Source organism: Triturus cristatus, chromosome 6, assembly GCF_964204655.1.
Source record: "Triturus cristatus chromosome 6, aTriCri1.1, whole genome shotgun sequence".
NCBI classification, from domain to species: domain Eukaryota; kingdom Metazoa; phylum Chordata; class Amphibia; order Caudata; family Salamandridae; genus Triturus; species Triturus cristatus.
Window position 1 is genome coordinate 1667613466 of NC_140589.1, and position 20593 is coordinate 1667634058.

The 20593-nt window shown below is 42.0% G+C and overlaps 1 protein-coding gene across 3 annotated transcripts in view; it reads left to right on the plus strand.

Annotated features, from left to right (window-relative positions):
* The window catches only part of TRERF1 (transcriptional regulating factor 1), a 753074-nt gene that overhangs the window by 370056 nt on the left and 362425 nt on the right, over positions 1–20593 (plus strand). For all 3 annotated transcript variants that reach the window (XM_085612831.1, XM_085612833.1, XM_085612832.1), the window contains one exon: positions 7264–7310. In XM_085612831.1, coding sequence (XP_085468957.1) covers positions 7264–7310 — 47 coding nt within the window. The remainder of the gene's footprint in view (positions 1–7263; positions 7311–20593) is intronic.

A 20593-nucleotide genomic window follows, 5' to 3' on the forward strand; every position in this document is an offset into this window, starting at 1 on the left:
CCGAGCACCGAAGGAAGCGATCACCCATTCAGACATGTATATTAATAAAGGGTTACCTCACCCGGTACATTTGGTAGTTGGATCGGGAGATTCCTGGAGCTGCACGTGTACATTACCCTGATACCACTGCGAGTGCGGTCAGTCCTGCTGTCCCATTGGTGAGGGCGACCTGGAGCGGTGCGGCGCCTCAGTCTCTCGTGTCTCTGCTCCCCCATGCCGCTTAAGGAAGTCTTCAACCTGTTGTGGCTGCTGAAAAAAGAGTGGTTTGCCTTGATGAGTTATTTTCAGTTTCGCAGGGTAGAGCATAGCATAGGGGATCTCACAGGCTTGTAGTTTCTTTTTGACGGCTGTAAACTTGCGTCGAGACTCTTGTACTGATGCAGTGAAGTCAGGGAAGAATGATAATGTCGCATTGCCGTATCGCACTGTACCTATCTCCCGTGCTCGGCGGAGCACCGCATCTCTATCCCTGTAGTTCAGGAATCGTGCGATAATGGGTCGCGGAGGGGCTCCAGGGGGAGGTCGAGCCGCCAGAGACCTGTGTGCCCTCTCAACGATCAAGTGTGGGGAGAAGGAGTCTTTACCAAATAACTCAATCACGAGGTTCTCAATGTAGGCCTCCATTTTCCCCGTGTTGGTGGTCTCCGCAAGGCCCAAAAGGCGGACGTTGTTTCGACGGGACCTGGCCTCCAAGTCCTCGTTCTTGTCTGCAATTAGTTTAAGAAGACGGTCCATTTGCGATATCTGTTTGCCTGCGGAGGTGGCGCCATCCTCCAAGGAAGAGATCCGCTCCTCGGTCTCCTGAAGGCGGGCGTCATGTTGATCAAGTTTGGCCACGACCCCGTCTAGACGGGTAGTAATGGTGTCAATCTTGGAGTCAATAGTCGAGAGGCTCAGCTTCATGCCAAGCAGTAGAGACTTCCAGTCCTCCTCAGGGGCCACGGCGGACGAGGGTTCACCATCCGCCCCGGGCGTCGGCGGAGGGGGGGTTTTCTTGGTCTCAAACGGCAGCCGGGACTGGCGGGTGTCATTGCGCCCCATGGCGCGCCCCGATGGGGGTGGGGACCCTCCCCACCACTTGCCAACGCACCTGAGGGGGGAGACCGGCTAAGGTATGGGGGAGCGCCGTCCCAAAACACCACGCGGAGTCCAACCGGGGACGGGCAACAGTCCGCAGTCCAAAGGGGGGCACTAGTAGTGTGGACCCTCCGGGAGCAGGCGGGCCTCAGCCCCCGGTAGCAATGACCAGCGCAGGAGAAATCCCACAGGTAGGAGGAAAGGCATCCAGAGCTCCGAAGGGGGCGCGAGAGCAAGCGGGCCAGCCCCCAGCAAGGCAAGCAGCAAGAGCGGTGGGGGGAGATGGCAGGAGACCGCAGTCGGCAGGAGGGTCTAGGCCAGAGGGCCTATCAGTTGTCAGGCGTAAGGGGGCCCTCCGTCACGGAGCAATCCCAGGGTTCCCCCCAGCAGGGGTGAGTGCAGGCCACACCACAGCCCGCCACCGGGAGATCAATCGTGCGCCCCTCAGGGCCGAGGCAGGCGCCCTCCTCCCCGTGGCATGAATGGCGGCGCAGGGAAGAACAAGCTGTCTGCAGGGCTCCAGAGGGCAGCTCTCACGCGGTGCTCAGCCGGGGCCCCAGGCACCCTCCAGCTCAGGGCCCCGTATCGTGGCAGGGCATAGCAGCCGAGTCCCGGCAGACCGGGCAGACAGCCGGGCCTCGTACAGCCCAGGGGCGGTCCGATGCAGAAGGATGTCACGTGGCTGGCAGGGACCGAGAGGCGGCAATGGCGGCGCTCCTCACCTCGCCCAGCGCTCGCAGTCCAGGACAGCACCAGGCAGCAGGCCACGGTCAGGTCGGGGGCTCCAGGGCAGAGCCCCCTCCGCAGTCCTCCGACAGTCCGCACGGCAGCGCCACTCACCCCCGAGCTCCGGAGTCGTCAGGCTGCCGCCGCGTCACCAGACCAGGGCAGGCCCCAAAGCCGCGGGACCCAGCAGTCCACGTCGCCGCGAGGCTCCGGGCAGCACGCAGGGAGCAGCCTCCGCCGGACAGAACGCAGCCGACAGCGCCGTCCTCCAGCACGGGAGCACAGCGAGACGCACACCGCCGTGATCAGCAGGCTCCTCTGGATACTCCGGCGAGGTCTGTTTGCAGGATAGTGAGGGCAGGATGGAATGAAGGATGTTGAGGTGCCCGGTCGGGCAGGAGCCTCACGATAGTGCGGCCATCTTGGTGTAGCGCCACCTAGCGCCCCCGACTGACATAAATTAGTACCAAAACAACAATTACCTTCCCATTTTAGTTCAATAGCTGAGTGATCAGAATGTAGTAAATGTAAAATCGCAGTTCTACAAATCGTATCAATTGAAGCACTACTCAGAAATCTATACGGGAATATTGTCCAAGGGGCCTAGAGAAAAAGGTATAATTCCAAAGGTCCGGATTTAGCTCCCTTCAAATAAGGAGCAGATTCAGATTAACAATCATATCTACTATACTATACAAGCTGTGTGAGCAGTACTGGTCGTATCAAGCAGTGGATTCAGGGTACAATTAAAATCTCCAATTATAATAATAGGTAAATTAATGTGGCGAAGTTCTATCATTATATTAGTGAAAAATCATGGGTTCGGATTGTTTGGAGCATTAACGCTTTCCAAAGTAAAAATACTTTTACTTTGTTGGTCAGCAATTTCCACCCTTACCCACCTACCATTGTGGTCTGCTTTAGAACGTATAACTGTAAGTGATTTATTAAAAATGATAATAGAAACCCCCCGCTGGCCTAAGGAGAATGTAGCACTTACTAAATCATATATTTGAGTTGCAGTATAGCCCCGGCAGCATTTATATATAGAATGAATATCGGCCTCTTTTTAGTAAGGTGCGTCTCTTGAAGAGCCATAATATCAGGTTTCATAGAGCAGGCCTCTGAAAATATCTTGGCTCCTCCCTCTAAAACCATTTAATTTAGCAAGATATAATATTAACTGTTCGACTTTATTGACATTTTGTGACTCCTAGCCAAGTCGGCAACCAAAAAGCATGCATAGACTCTCTTTTTGGAGTTAATTATAGACCATATGTTCCTATTACCTACACTTTTATCATTACAGCATGTCTGCATTCAGTTTTCACCCCTTCCCGCTTCCTGCCCCCCACAGCCCTCTGCCCTTTCTTAACCCCCACCCACTTGGGCTTCCAACATACCTCTAATTCGGCACAGATAGGGAGTGGACCCCCCCTCCCCGGAACCCTTGTGATGCCACAAAAGACATCCGGGCAATATTAGAATGTCACTTCCCACCAACCACAAATTAACATAATCCAGTGAACCAGTATATCCCCTCTGCTCTGCCACCCATCTTTAGCATAATTCACAACTATTAGCAAGGGCCTCACCCAGTCCCTTATTGTCCCAATACAATCATTCAATGCGGAATGCCCTTTGCAGAGTGAAGCGCCCTGGAAGGAATTTCTTTTTAACCTGTTCTGAATATAGGACCGACCGTTCTGGAAAAAACGCTCTATGTGTGATTAAAAGGGTTCTATACTTAATTCTGGATCTGATTGGTAACCAGTGAAGTGATTTTAGGCCTGATCTAATTGAATGTCTTTTGGGAATATTCAGTACAAGACTGACCGTCTGAACATGCTGAAGCCGTGTGAGCAGCTCTTGAGAGATTCCTAAGTAAAGAACATTGGTGTAATCTAGCCTAGTTGTGATCAAGGAATGTATAATCCCCTTCGGAGAGTCTGAGAGGAAATATTTTAGAAGCTTTTTTAAAGATTTAAACAAGCCAAAGCAAGTGGCAACCGTGGCACTTACTTGGAGTTTGAAGGTGTAGAAAGCTGGCTCTTTCCTACAGAAGGATAAAGTCGAATCAAGCAAAATCCCAAGATTCTTGGCAACTGTTGGTAGTCTAGATATTTGCCCCAATTTAGGAGACCAGAGTATTGAGAAATCAATGAGAGATGTACTGAAACTCAGGACTTCAGTTTTACCAGCATTAAGCTGTAAGCAGCTGTTTTACAACCAGTCAGCAGCAGTAAAACAACCTTGAAAATTACTGGCCCCAGAATCATCAAGCTGTTGAAAGGCCAACATAAATTGTGTGTCATCAGTATATGATAATATGTTCAAACCCCATAGTTGCACCACAAGGGCCAGGGGGGGCATATAGATACTAAATAAAGCAGGGCTTAATGCTGAACCCTGCGGGACACCACAACCTATAGATCCAAACTGGGAAGTGAAAGGTGAAAGAAATATTGCTTTTTGTCTTCCAGAAAGAAAGGAGAACAATCAGTCAAGGGCCCTGTTCACTATTTTAATCCTCTTCAGTCTCGGAAGGAGAATTTTATGGGACACTGAATCAAAGGCAGCTGAAAGATATAAAAAAATAACCACTGCCTTCCAACCCAGATAAATATTAGTTCCAATGTATTCTGTAACCTTCAGAAGAGCTATTGCCATGTTAAACCCAGCGCGGAAACCAGATCGGGAAGAGTGGAGGAAACTGTTCCACACACCATAATTGTTGATTTGGCTATTTACCAAAGATACCAACATCTTCCCTAAGATAGGAAGAAGGGAGATTGGGCTGTAATTACTCAACTTGAGTAGATCAGCATTGGTTTTTAAACATTTTAAATGGGGACAATGAGTGTCCTTGTGCAGAAGCGAGGCACTTCAACCTGCTCAAGAGAGAGGTTGAAAAGTAGGTTAATCTGTGGATTAATCGTGGTGCATGCCTTCGAAAATAAATTGGGGGTCACAGATCAAGGGGAGTTCCAGATTTTACTTTTCGTAAGATTCATTCTGATTCTTCCAGAGAAATCAAAAAGATTCCAGCAGCTGACCTTTCTGTTCAAAGGGAGGACATAAAAGCAGCCTCTTATAGAGGCGCTCATCAAACTAAACAAAATTAGCACAATTGTTTTACACTTTGGATTTCTTATCAAAATAAACTTCTGCTACTTTCTTCAAGTACTTGGGCATTCCTACACAACTTTACAAAATAGTTTGCAGTTTCTGATACAGATGCAGATACTAGCCTTGGCAAAGCAGTCATGAAGAATGTATCCTGGAAAACGGTTTTGCAGAATAAATTCATCAGCTTCAAGCATTGCCAGGAAAGACGCTACACAATGCAGGGCATTAATAAAGATTAAAATGAGAGTGGTGAAGCTGCATTTTAGCCTTACCCTTTTCCACATATTGATAAGCTTTTATTTCTTGTAATCACTTTTAGGAACTCTGAAATTTACCCCTTGGTGACATGTTGTGTTTTATCCAAGGTGGCTTGTTTATGACTCAGTTGTGTTCAAATAAAATATTTGCCTAAGGGTTGAGCTACACAGTATGTCTCTTTTGCTAACTGGAGATGGTACATTTCATTTAGGAAGCAGGATAATGTTGCGTTGTATTGTGTGGCAATGGGTGTGCATAGATTTAGGCAATACAAATTCAAAAAGAGTTTACTGATCTGCATATGGTGACCTCAACACCTCATATAAACGCTGCTATCCCAAGTACGTTAATCATCTACTTGTCTAAGGGCTTAACCATGAAAATCTTAGCCTTCCCTGTTACAAGGTTGCAGACTGTGTGTACAAATCTGATGAATATGATTCCGCTGAAAACCTAATATTTATTAAATAAATTAGATGCTGCTATCTCAACATTTTTATAGAGTCACCAAAAAACTCAGGTTTGCAGTTTGTGTCTTCCAGCTGCCCTGCGCAAAAGAAGGATTGGTACTCCCAAACATCCAGCTTTATTACTGGGCAGCTCTGGGGAAGCAGCGAGTTGTGCTTGTATAAGATATTTAAGCAGTCTCGGCTTTCATGAATGTTTATTTTTATGTACCTCCTTGCTTTTTTCTAATCTGATATGCTAACCATAGACGATACCCCAGACATTTTAAGTGTAAGTGTCAGCTTGATCTGTGCTTTGCCTATAGAGAATTGATCATTCCAAGACAACTGTAAAGAATAACCCAACACTTCCTGATATCTTTTGGGTTTCTCAGGATTCCCCCTGGCTTAACTCGAATCTTCAACTTGTGCACCAGTTAATCCATCATGGGATCTTTAAATCTTCTACAGATCTTCGGGATGAATTATGTTTCAGTTTGGGGTAGGGATAATAAGAATGCCTTTATTAACTATGCATCTATCTAAAGTTATCAGCAATAGTGTATGGTTAATTAACTGATTATAAATGTATTTTATAGGGTATGTAGCTTTTTGTTCTTTTTTCACTCTAGGATGGACTGTATTTCGGAACTTTATAGTTAATAAAATGAGTATCCGGCACATGCATCAAGCATTTTACCGGCCGCAAACGGTCCGATTCGCAGAATCGGGCAGTTGGCGGCCGGTAAAATGCAATTTCCGATGCATCAAATCCAAAACCCATTCGCAATATAGGTAATCGCAAATTTTGCGATTACCTAAATTGTGAATGATTTTAGGGACTCACAAATTGTGATTCTCTATTTGGGATGCATCAAAGCCTTTCCTAAATGCGACTTCACATTTAGGAAATGCTAATTACCATCAACTGCAAGTTGATGGTAATTTGCAAATACTTGGAAAAATGCACAAAAGTGCATTTTTCAAAGTGCAATATGGCGCACACATATGCCCTTAGGCCATATGTTTGCGCCACATGAGCATACGTACCAAATTTGGGGGTGCAGCAGGGTGGCCTTTAAGGCCCCCTAGCACCCTTCAAATTGCATTCGCAATTTACGAGTACCTATATGGTTCTCGCAAATTGCGAATACCTTCCCATTCATTCCTTTGGGCCTCTAGGCACATAGGAATGAATGGAAGGCATTATTTAATTGTGAATCGCAATTTGGGATTCGCAATTAAGGAATGTGTAGGAATCGCAAATATTTTTGCAAAACCTACATGCATAGGCAATTGCGATTCCTTAATAATCGCTATTAAGGAATCGTAATTGCCTAGCTTGATGCATGTGCCCGTAAATGTTTTGTCTAGTCTAGTACTGCTCAATAAAAATTAAAAAAGAACATAACCACTTAACATAACTCCACACAAACATTCAGCCATCCAGACCCAAGCTGAGTCTAAAAGGTAGTGTTGCTACCTTTTCGCTAAAGAATGAACATCCATACATGCTATTCAGGAAACCATTCTCAATAGTACACTTTAAAGTTGTAATAAAATATATATCTTCATGTGACCACCCTTATCTAAAAATTGATATTTAACTGTTTTGCTTTGCTTGTAGGTGCAGCGGACAGAAAGCAGACTACCATCTGTTTCTTCGGATCAAAGGTACAGTTATTTCTTATGGCTTTGTTATATGCCATTAACTACGTCAATTAGGAGTATGTTTCATGTTATGGTTTTTTTTTATTTTATTTTTTTAAATCTGCCTTTGACAAAGGCCTAAATAACTAAGAATGTCGCGTGTAAAAATATGAATATTATTTAGGACACCATGGTGACATGATTAAACAGGGTTCTAGGAGTATATGAGTGAATTATTGAATTTGTACACTTTTACAATATTGTCGTACATGTAGCATTGTCTTCTGTAGAACAGTGCTTCCCAAATGTTTTAGAACCAGGACCCAATCTTTAGAATGACAAACTTTTGCGACCCACCTAGCTTTAACAGACAGGAGGAGTGGCGATTTATTTATGTAATAGTAAAAGTGCTTTCAGATTGCTGTGAATTATCAAAATAAAATAATCCTTACACTTTTTTTGTGTTCCAGTCTAACAAGAATTGTTTGTGACTATCACAACCTCGATCACCCCCCTTTGATATGTCTTTATCTGAATGTGGCCAGGATATTGAACTGCCCATAAAAGTGGCAGATGGGGAACTGTATTGTCTCGAGTCTGGAGGCGGAACATTTTTCATACTAGGGTCCTGGCCTGTGGCAACCATTCACTAAAATCACAAGGCTTCTGAAAAATCTTTGTGTTGATACCTGAGATTTTTAACAAATTTGAAAAACCCTTTCTGTAGCAGAATATGGGGTAAAACCTCATATCTGTTTTGGTGTCAAAACGAGGCCTAGTGGGGCATTTTGGACTCCATATATATGAATGCATGTATTTGTGTGCGTGTGTGTGTGTGTGTATATATATATATATATATATATATATCTTTGAAGTGCAGCCCAAGTTGTAACGCTGGCGCTCAATTTTCAGGGGCGGTGCGTTGCTTTTCCGGCAGAGCCACGCCGGTATTTATAAATCGATTATCGTCCAAGAGCGAAGTAAAGACGCACTCACTTGTCTTTCAGAAGTAATTCAGGCGAAATTTATTCACAATTTGCCATTCCCTACGCATTTCGGTCAGACTACTTTGACCTTGGTCACGGGATTATTCTAAACAGAGAAAAAGGACTTCTTTTATTTCAACTGCATGCAGTTACTTCCTGGTATGTATTTTAGTGCATTGTGGTTAATGTGGTATCTACACTTATTAGTGACATTTGTGAAGTGTTTATCTCTTCTTCGTTTTTGAACAACATTGTTCTGTCAGCAAATTTCATGCTTCATGTCCGTTATTCTTATTATATGATGTTGTTTTCTGCTCCCTGGTGAGCAGTGAATCTTTATTGTTTTCATTTTTGATTCTGGTATCATGATTTGTAAACTTGATGTTTCATTTGATGATCCTTATATTTTCATTTTGATCTCATTTTATTTACATTGAATTGAGGCAATGGAAGTGTATCAAAGATGTACATAGAGTTCTTCATTCTGGTTAAGCCCTCTCGGATCAAGAGTTCTGAAGGCCACTATGTGTCTTGATTCTTTTTGACATAGAGTTCTTTCACGATTTCCTCCCCTTTCTAATGGAGGTATTTGTTCTATGGCCCAGAATTTGAGACATTCCCAACGACTATCATGTTCTTTCTCCATGTGTTTGACTATCGCATTTGAGCGATCCTTATGTATGGTGGCTCGGATATGTTCAAGTATTCTTTTCTTGACCTCAAAGATTGTACTTCCAATATAACGTAGCTTGCATGGACATTCTACCATGTAAATGACATAATTGCTTTTGCACGTTAGATGTTGCTTTATTTTCCATTTCGTGCCTTTTTGAGTTTCCAATTCTATCAAATTTTTTGCAATTTTACATGCCTTACATTGTTTGCATGGCCAAAAAAACCTTCTCTCTGTAGCCATGTAGTGGTAGATGTCTCTTTGAAATGACTGTGCGTGATTTTATCTGCAATGTTTTTTGCTCTGCGATACGTTATACTTGGATGATTTCCCATTATTTTTGCCAGCAGTGGGTTAAGTTGTAGAATGTTCCAATGTTTTTTAATAATTTTGATGAGATTCTTATTTTACAGACTATATGTTGTGATGAGCCTTATTATTTGTGGATCTGAGGCTTCTTCCTTTGATTTGATCTTATTTAGTTTATCCTTTCGTTGTTGGCTTGTTGCTCTTTGTAGACTTTTTTCAATTACTTTTCTTGGATATTTACGTTTTTTGAATCTATCACTTGCTTGTTGACTGTGTTTTTTAAATTCATCATCCGCAGAGCAATTTCTCCTTAGTCTTAGGAATTCCCCATAGGGGATGCTCCATTTTAAGGTGTCTTGGTGAAAGCTTTCCCCATGTAATATCGCGTTAGTAGATGTTTTTTGCGATGCAAGGTTGTGTGGAGTGTGTTATTTTCCACATAGATGTTAATATCGAGGAAAGTTACTTGTTTTGTGCTGATTTCAAAGGTAAATTGTAATTTTGATATGTTGTTATTAAGCCTTGCAAAGTAACTTTTGAATTCAAGCTCTGTGCCATCCCATATGATTAGGAGGTTGTCTATGAAACGAAGCCAAAGAATGTTTTTTTCCAAGAACTCATCATTTGCTGGAGACCAAGCCACTTGTTGTTCAAACCAACCCATGGTGAGATTTGCGTAGTTGGGGGAAAAAGAAAAGCCCATGACACAACCTTTTATTTGTTTGAAAATCTGTTTATTGAAAGTGAAAATGTTGTTTTCCAGGCATAAGGTGATCATTTCCATTAGCATAATATTATGTTGATAATATTCAATGCTTCTTTTGCCTAAAAAGTACTGGCAAGCCTGGAGTCCAATTGAATGTTCAATATTGGAATATAATGAAACCACGTCCATTGTTATTAATTTGAAAGATAGGGACAATCAATAAAGATCTAGAAAAAATGGAAAACAAAAAAGATTTCATCACAACAAAACGAAAAGAAATTGATGAACGCCTAAAAAAACACGAAGAAAAAATTAAAGCAAGAAAAGCCCACAAGTTTGCCCGGGATCAAACGGACTATGAGTTAGGTCAAATCTACACATTTGCTCGTAAATATGACAATGCAAGAAAATTAAAGGCAAGTAACAGCAATAAACCCAATGCCATACGTCTTGCTCAAACAGGCAATATTGAGAACAATACCATTGAAACTGATACGGCATCTCTCACAAGCGATTCTAGTATTGAGGGCAGAGATGTTGAAAGAACAATAAATGATGCAATTCTCACCCTGGGCGAAGAGGTTGATTTTTTAGCGGATGCACGGAGACAAACTCTGAGACCGCGAAATGAAAGGAACAACACAAGAAAAGACGTAACACAATCAGAAGAACGAGGCGCCGCAGGCGGAAACGTGAAGCGGAGAGGAAATCAGCGCAAGTATTGGTGCAAAATGTAGAACCTGACGAAAAAACCATTATAAACCTATCGTCCACAACATTATCTAAGGCGGAGGAACAACTTCTAGCCCTCGGACTCAATTATTGCCCCCAAAGCAACTTTAATTATGCTACAACAAGAGTAGATATTTTTTGCTTTATACGAAAATTAAAATTGAAAAAAATTTTCATGATCAAAACAGGACTTGAAAAGAAAAAGAATACTCATGATATGACCAATCAGGATGGATTACAAGCCTCAGATGTGCAAACACTATTGACAATGCATGAGTTGGAAAACAATGAGATCGATGAACCATCACTGTCAACACAACAAAAATTAAGCACTATCAATTTGCTTCAAAAGGGTGCAGGAGAAGCCCCTATAAAGCGAAATCTACATTTCTGCCAATCATGCCCAAGGACGCTGTAGATATCTTCCATGAACGAGTCACAGATGATATAAAGAAACTTCATCGCCAAGTGAATTATAAAAAAAGCAGACCGAATTTGAATCAAAGACATTATCACAACTTGATAAAAAAACTTAGAGATGACAATGAAGTGATTGTGAAAAAATCGGATAAAGGTGGCAACATTGTCCTATGGCCCAGATCACAATACACACAGGAAGCTATGCGACAATTAAACGACACAAGCTGCTATGAAAAATCCACAACACTAGCCTATAACAAAGCTAAAGAATCATTAAAAAAAGAGTTGAAAAAATGGAAATACGAGGGACTCATTTCCCCAGATGAATACCAATTCATGTTCAATGAACATCCGGTTCTTCCTTTTCTTTACCTATTACCAAAGATACATAAGGGCAAGGTTCCAGTTCCCGGTCGCCCCATCATTTCAGCAATCAAAAGCATGAACGAACAAGTGGGACGATATATCGATTTCTATCTACAAGACATAGTGAAGACATTGCCTTCCTTTGTCAAAGATACAGGAGACTTCATAAATAAGTTAAAGGATGTTTCATGGAACAATGATTGGATTCTAGTAACCCTTGATATAGAATCACTTTATACCAGTATTCAACATTCAAGTGGGATAAAGGCTATTGAACATTTTTTAAGCTCTAGGCCGTGTGAATATGTGATGCATAACAAAATGTTGTCTTCTTTGATTACTTGGTGTTTGAACAACAACTACTTTATGTTTGGAAAAGATATTTACAGGCAAATACAAGGTGTCGCGATGGGGGCCTGCTTCTCCCCTAGCTACGCGTTTTTGCACGTGGGCTATTGGGAGGAGCAGGTCCTCAGAACAGAACATAAGGAATTGTTTAATACAAGAATTATGCATTGGTTGCGGTACATAGACGATGTTTTTATGATTTGGAATGGAGATTGCAAGAGTGCAGAGGATTTTATTGGTGCCATCAATATGAATTGTTTTAATTTAAATTTTACATCATGCATAAGTCCCATCAAAATTGAATTTTTAGATGTCTCCATTCAAATTAAGAATTGTGAACTAGTCACTACTGCGTTTAGAAAGCCTACAGCAGGAAACGCTACATTACACGCGACCAGTGCACACCCAAAACATTTAATCACTAGCATTCCTTATGGGGAAATTTTAAGACTCAAGCGTATTTGCAGCAGTTCAGAGGACTTTGAAAAATGCCAAAGCGAAGCCCTAATTAGATTAGGGAAAAGGGGTTATTCCAGCAAAATACTAACGGAAGCAGTTGAAAAAGCCAGTAAGAAATCTAGGGCATCTCTTTTACCGAATGCCCCAGATAATGAAGGACAGAACAGTTTATCGGAAGAATCACCAAGACTTATCACGACATTCAGTAGTCAGGAAAGAAAAATTAGAGCCATTGTAAATAAAAATTGGCCCATTGTTCTTACCGATAATGTCCTCAAAAACACACTGCCAGACAAACCGACCATCACTTTTAGAAAAAACCAGTCAACAGCAGGCAGACTTTCTAAAAACTGTCCCGAACTTGCACAGTCCACTTCATGGCTAAAACCCAGAAAAGGTTTTTTTAGATGCACAAGTTGTCGTGCATGTAAATTTGGTGTAAACACTACCAAATACCATTCTCCATTTAGAGAAAATGAGGCACAAATCAACGGCAATTACAACTGCCGTACTGATTTCGCGATTTATGTACTCACATGCACCTGTGGGCTTCGGTATGTGGGAAGTACCAAGCTCCAGGTGCATGTGAGAATCCTACAACATCTTCGTGCTATCATCAACAGCGATCCGGCATATCCGGTCGCTCGTCACTTCAAAGAAATACACAACAAAGATATCAATTGCCTTTCTTATTTTGTGATTGACTCAGTGTTAGCCTCACGCAGAGGAGGAAATCGAGAAAAAATACTAAGGCAGCGAGAAACAAAATATATTTTAGAACTTGATAGTAAATTTCCTAACGGTCTTAATAATACAGAGGACATGCATACCTTTTTATAGTTTTTAACTGGGCTCAGTTTTAAACTATGCATGATATCATTGGACCCTAGCAAACCCTGCTGTACTCATAATTTTTTATGTAGCTGCAATTGGAAATATGATCAAAACATTATCAGGTTCTTTTATATTCATATTTATATTCATATTTATATTTATACTTGCTGTCATTACTCGTATTTCCTCAATCTGAATCTATGCCATTTGCTTCTAAACAATATTTGTTGAATATTGATTTTGTTCCCAATCAATAATTCTTATTGACAATAGAGTTTTTTTGTTTAATTACATTTGCACTTGACACTTTAATTCACTAGGAACAACAATTTTTTATATACATCTAGGCTTTTATAAACATCTAAGGACACTTCTTAAAATACTTTCAGTTTTTTACTTTGATTCCATCAAAAAGGCATTTAAATGTGTCACACATTTGCCATAAATTCAGAATGTTAGCACTCTAGTTGCTCATTAGATCACTGTAGTAAAGCTACTGCTCACCAGGGAAGTCTGCTGTTGGATTGAAAGTGCATGTTTCAGTCTGCATGTCAGCATTTTTCCATGAAATAGAAGAGGATTTGAGAAGTCACTCAAAATGTGCCCTAATTTTTCTTTCTGCAGCACTAATCATACTTTCTATGCCAAAATTGTGTTCCTTTTTAAATTAAATGTTTTAAGAGTTACCACTTTATTCCAATCAAGATGGCTTCAGGTGTGCAATAGGTTTGTCATAAGTAGGACTGTTAGCGCTCCAGTTGTTCTTTAGAACACTCTGGGAAGCTGCGGTAGAACACAAAGGAATCAACTGACAGTCTCTGCCCTTGTTGGATGTACATGTTTTACTGAGAATGTCAGACTTCATTCTCACATGACTGAGAAAGATAATGTGAATTTACAGAAAATATGCTCTCAGTTTAGCTTATAGATCACCTTCCAAACCTCTGTGGGAAAAGCATGAGAAAATAGTTTTCTCTCAAACTTGATTCATGATATCCCTGCAGAATGCTTTTTCACATGGTAAAATCACCTTAGAACACAGCACAATTCCTAAAATGAGTATGGTACCATCAACAAATGATTTATAATGTAAGTAAAGTCTTAAAATCTTCTATTAATTGCAATGCTTTTTAATGAAGTGCTATCATGTATATTGGTCCCAAGATGGCTGCCAACACTTTTTGGATGAAGTGCTGTCAGCCAATCAGATCTCACGATGAGATGTGTGGTTAGGCTCCGCCCAGATATATGTATTTCTTTTTCCATTAATATTTTAAAAACTACTGAACGGATTTACACCATTTAACTAAAAGGCACAACTCTGAACCAAGGGCTACCTTTTTGCCAAATTTGGTGTAATTCCGTTCAGCAGTTCGGGCTGTAGCTGCGACTAAAGGTTCCTATGGAAAATTGCATGGGGAAAACACGTTTTGGGACCCCCCTTTTTTCTCGGCCCCCGCTTGATGAATTACCCCGAGACTTTCAGGATAGGAGCGGACCGGAGCTCGCCAAAAGTTTTGAAAATTTCGCGAAGATTCATCTACCGGCACCAAAGTTATTTGGAATAGAATGTTGCGGATTTCCTATGGAAAATAGGTTCTAACTATAACTACCTACTGGCGACCGCCAGTAGGTAATATATGTGTGTGTTATATAAATACTTATATAAAACTCTCAGGGATATGCTGGAATAATATGTGCATAATCGCGTGATTAGATGGGTACTTCACCATAACCCTATGTGTATATAAAAAATCCAGAGACATTCAACTTTTTATGAAATTTGCACTTTATAATGATCAAATTGCATAACTGAATGTAGAGGGAGGTGTTTCACCTGAGACGATAAGTTATGTCTCTCGATCTTTAAGATAGTTCTTATATTTATGGCATGGGCACTTTACTCTTAATTATTAATAGTAAGACTGTGTGAACCTAAAGAGTAGAACAACTGTGCACCTCAAACAGTTTGTAAGTATAGATACGCTTTTTTAATCTCTCATACTACTATATTTATTGCATTTGCACTTTACTCCCATGACAAATAGATGAACACAGGAAATTCAAAGTCAAGTCATCTGAATTTTGTCAACATTTATGTGGAATATTAACAAAATTGTGAAATTTTAGAGAGAAAAAATACACGCATTTTATATTCAGACCGTGATTTAAGCACATATGCAATCAATTAATATGGGCTCATAATGGGTACGTCACCTTTTATAGAACTGATAAGTCAGCACTATGTATTTCCTAATCCCCCCCCCTTACCTCCCTCATAACATTGGGGATCTCATCTATAATAGATTTGTTTGTGCACAAAGCTGTCATGATAAAATATGTAATGTTCCTTTAACAACCAACCAAGTTTTTTAAATACACTTTGCACTTTATACACTTTGACCCAGACGAAGGCCTCTGGCCGAAATGCATAGGTCGTTTCTTTTCTCCTGATGCAGTGTTTGCACTTTGCACCTTATATTCAAGAAAACAATGCAAAAAACAGGAAAATAAAAAATACTTCCTAAGGAGCTACAACCTGTAGTGATCTCGTTGTGTGGAGTGCTGCCTTTCCGTGTCCCTTGGTAATGGCGGTGGAACAAACGTGTTTATATATATATATATATATATATATATATATATATATATATATATATATATATATATATATATAAAAGGAAAGCCACATCAATAATAGTGCTATGAGTATCCACTTAATGGGCATAGAGAAAGACATTCTTGTTGAAACGTGTCTGCCTACTTACTAATAAATTGTATTATTATAAACCTACTGAGTGCTCCTGTATGTGTATATATATATATATATATATATGGTGGAGTGTTGCTTGCAATAAAAAACTAGTCAAGCACTTATCTGGGTCCATTCTCGTTCTGTTCCAGCGGAGTTGCATGGAGGTGTAAGGCGAGCTTTCTTATATATATACTTAAAAAACCATAGGTTTCGCACATGTTATAGTTAGCTGGACATTTCACTCGTAAAAAACCAATGAAATTCCCCCGTTATAGTTAGTTCAGATAACTATAACTCGCGCGCCCGCAATCCACTGCTCATGACGTCACATATTACATCACTCATGACATGGTCAGTGGCATCACTCATGACATCACTGATGAACATCATCCTTGTGATAGAGTGGCGGTCGCGCGAGTTATAGTTATCTGAACTAACTATAACGGGGGAATTTCATTGTTTTTTTTTGGAGTGAAATGTCCAGCTAACTATAACGTGTGAAACCTATGGTTTTTTAAGTGAATTTGCAAGGTTTTTTAAATGCTAATTCCTAACTATAACGTGTGTGAAACCTATGGTTTTTTAAGTGAATTTTTAAGGTTTTTTAAATGCTAAGTTATGTATGTATTATTATATTTTTTATATATTTATTTTACAATAAACTACCTATGTATATAGTTATATATTGACTGTATCCTGTAATATGGAATGTCTCGTTTAAAATGTTTTTCACTGTGCGCGCACGGCGAATTTTTGAAAAAAAAAATAAAATGTTTTTTTCACCCTTCGGGGTCCTTCAGGGACCCCCTGACAAAGGCTAGGGGGTCAGGAACTCTCTACCCTGCCCCCTTTTCACGTTCTCCACCTTTCTTTTTCACTGTCACACACCAAACACACAAAATGGCGGCCGATATCTTCCTGATTTCGACCGATTCGAATGTTGACTGACATGTAACCACCAATCAGAATTGCGCTCGCGCACGTTAGGGTGCGCGCACGGTGCGCGCTTATAGATATTTATGTACTTTTAAATGCAATTTTCTCAGGAACTACTGAACAGATTGACACCATATATGCAAAAGGCACATGCCTCACCTGAGGACTACCTCTTTGCCAAATTTCAAGTAATTCTGTTCAGCCATTCTGGCTGTACCTTCGACTAAAGGTCCTATGGGAAAATGCATGGGGAAAACGTGTTTTGGGACCCCCCTTTTTTCTCAGCCCCCGCTTGACGAATCACCCCGAGACTTTCAGGGTAGGAGCTGAGCGGAGCGCCCCATTAGTTTTGATAATTTCGCGAGGATTCGTCAACCGGCGCCAAAGTTATTCAAAATAGAAGTTTCAGATTTCCTATGGAAACACGGTCCTAACTATAACTATCTACTGGCGACCGCCAGTAGATAATATATAGTAAATCATCAAGTACATTGCCTGTGATTAAGGGTAATCCCGAAACGCATCAGGCGTACTGCTTGGTCGAGGTACATGCGGCGCCATAGGAGGATTACGACCCCCCGAGTGCACCTTCGCTTGCTGAGCGATTGTTTGATGATGTTTTACGCGCCGGCTTTGGGCGTGGAAGGTTGCACCACCCCACGAGAAGAGAGGGGTCCACGGGCGCGATAAATGATGTCGTGCTGATGTGGGGTGATCGCCCATGGATTTTGGACGCCATCGACGCCTCGCAGCCCATCCAGGGCTGATGCAAGGACACATACCAAACCCATTGGGGTCAAGAGACTGCCTGTTGCACTACGAGTCCCATCTGACACCGGGACTTTAAAGAAAAGTGTTTCCGGCTGAGTAAATCATCGAGTACATTGCCTATGATTAAGGGTACTCCCAAAACACGTCAGGCGTACTGCTTGGTCGAGGTACAGGCGCCCTAGGAGGATTACAACCCCCCGAGTGCACCTTCGCTTGCTGAGCGATTGTTTGATGATATATCGCGAACACAGCCTAAGGAGGGCTTTACATGAGTACCAGATTAGATTTCACAAAGTCAGTTTCATTTTACTTGAAGCACAAGAGAGTAAATGGTTTGCTTAGAATCGGAGGATGTTGTGCCAATGCCGGAACTCAAACCTTGTTTCCCAGATCCAAAGTTAGGATATCTGGTGATTAGGCCACATCCGTATTCCTCAATTTATGTGTGAAAGTCATACAGAAGTAGTATTATTGTATGTGATCACATATGGTGTGCATAATTTCTATTAAAGTGGCTGTGTGTAGTAAAACACCAGCAGCAAAGAATACTGGAAGGTTCACCCGGTGTCTTGCTTGGGAATAAGTGCAAGTGCGGTGTTTTAAAACTGAACTTAGGGGCTTAGCACATTTGCACCAGTTGTGCTGGACCAACTTTCAGAGGGGGGGGGGGGGAGGGGGTGGACATCAGTGTTACATCACATAAGTCCTAGGGATTGTGAAAAATCTTAGGTTCACACAAAGAACAAGCGTAGCAAATGTATCTAGCTGGTGGTGCATTTTGAAGCGCATCATATGGTAGCGCACTTGTCATTTACAGACAACATATTTTCCATTCAATTGGCCACTGTACTTGATCAGATGTACAGTTCTACGATATAGACCACAAATGATAATGCGTGAAAGTGGGGTTTCAGTCACTATTTATTATTAGTGCATCACCAAGTAAAGCTCTTGATTTGTTTTAATCCCATTGAAATTATTTTTTCATAACCCATCAGAATCTCACAAAAATGCTTATTTTTTGCTTTCCTAGTTTGCAGTCGGAGAAATAAAAGTAAACACCAATCCCCATGTTAAAAGAATAAGCAGCAGTTTGTCAGAAGACATTGCCTGACATTTGACACCTGTCTTTGAAGCACAGCACGTTGACAAGATAAATGCAAATTGTGAAGGCATCTTTATTTATTGCTTGTTTACATTCTAAAGACCAGTACTTTCGCGACCCACCAGAAATCAGCTTTTGACCCATAGTTTGGAAAACTCTGACCTAAAGTAGACTTTACTGTAGATAAATATCAATTTACCTATAAACATTAACCCTTTGGGTGCTCTTGACGGAATGGTTCCATCATGAGCACCAGTTCTCCTGTACTCATGACGTAACCATTCCGTCATGAGTACAGGCAAGGAAAATCCCTCTGCTGCAGACTGCAGAGGGGCTTCCCTTTTTATTTTTGCCTTGGGAGGTGGGGAAGACCTTCACCCAACCTCCCGAGGCCTGTTAGGGGTTTTCATTGTATTGACGATCGCGCGCATTGCATGCTGTCTTCATTACAATGAAAGCGAAACTGAAACTTCGTTTCAGCTTCACAGGTTCGATGCTTGTGGGCCTATCTCAGCCCCCCGAGCACCGAAACACATGGGAGAGGTATTGTTGGAAAGGGCAAAATCTCCCCTTTCCAATGGTACCCTTCCCAAGCTGGGATCCACCCACTAGCACCAGGGAGGGGGGAGCAGCCCCTTGGACAAGGGCCTTTGCTCCCCAATAGATTTTTGCCAGAGACAGTCTTTCTGCCCCCCCTAGAGAGCAGATGGGGGCAATAGCCCCCAATCTGCCCCCCGGGAGGGCAGAAAGCCCACTAGGCACCAGGGATTTTTTGTTTTTGTTATACGTAGGGGTGGGGGCTGCCCAGAATGGGCATGCCAATGCCTCTCCCCAAAACAAAATGGGGCAGAAACTCCACTAGGGATTTTTCTTTTTCCAAAGTTTGGGGTGGGGGTGCCCAGAATGGGCATGGCAATGCCCCCACCTCCTCCCCAAAAATGCCACTGTCTTTCTGCCCTCCCCCCCCAGGAAGCAGATAGGGGAAGTAGCCCTGCCCACAAAGCCCCAGGGATTTTATTATATATAAGTAGAGAGCCCACTAGACGCCAGCGATTACGCTGGCCTGTTTTTATGCATGGGGTTGGGGGCTGCCCAGAAGGGGCATACCAATGCCCCCACCCCCTTAAACAAATAGCCACAGTCTTTCTGCCCCACTGGGGGCAACCCCATTATCCCCCCCCTCCCGATTTCCCCCCCAGGACGTCAGAAAGCCCACTAGGCACGGACTTGTTTTTAGCAATGTGCCTACCTGTGGATTTTCGGCCCTAGCGCAGCCGGCACATAGGGAAACCTTGCAAACCTGTACATTTTTTAAAACTGGACACCAAGGGGAATCCAGGATGGGGTGACCTGTGTGCCTTTGTTTAAAAAAAAAAAAATTCCTCACATTTCCGTGATAGAAAAATCTGGGATCTGCGTGGATCCACAATATTCCACCCACCACGCATTTCCCAAAGTCTTCCTATAACAAGCATTGGCATAGCCAATAGGTCTCGCCTTTGGGACCTTATAAGTGTTAAGCCATGCAACAGTTGCATAACTAAATACTTATAAGGTCCCAAAAGTGAGACCTATTGGCTATGCCGCGAAAGTGACAGTAATCACGGTCAAGCGCGGCGCGCGTACCCGCGCACATGCACTGTAGCTCTAGGCTGGCCTGGTAGCACTTTTTTTTTTTGTCTTTTTATTGTCCTTTTTAAACTAAGGTCCACAATAACACAGCGTTAAGCCTACAATCCATTTAGGGCCGGCCGCGTTTCAGTCAAGGCTCTTCAGGAGGATTATATGGAAGCAATATAAAACAATTTAAAACACAGCATGTCGCCCACAACCCCTGTGGGGTCGGCCGCGTATCAAAACACTTGGCGATATAGGGGCGTTATATGAAGCGTCGGGAACCTTTGCAATGC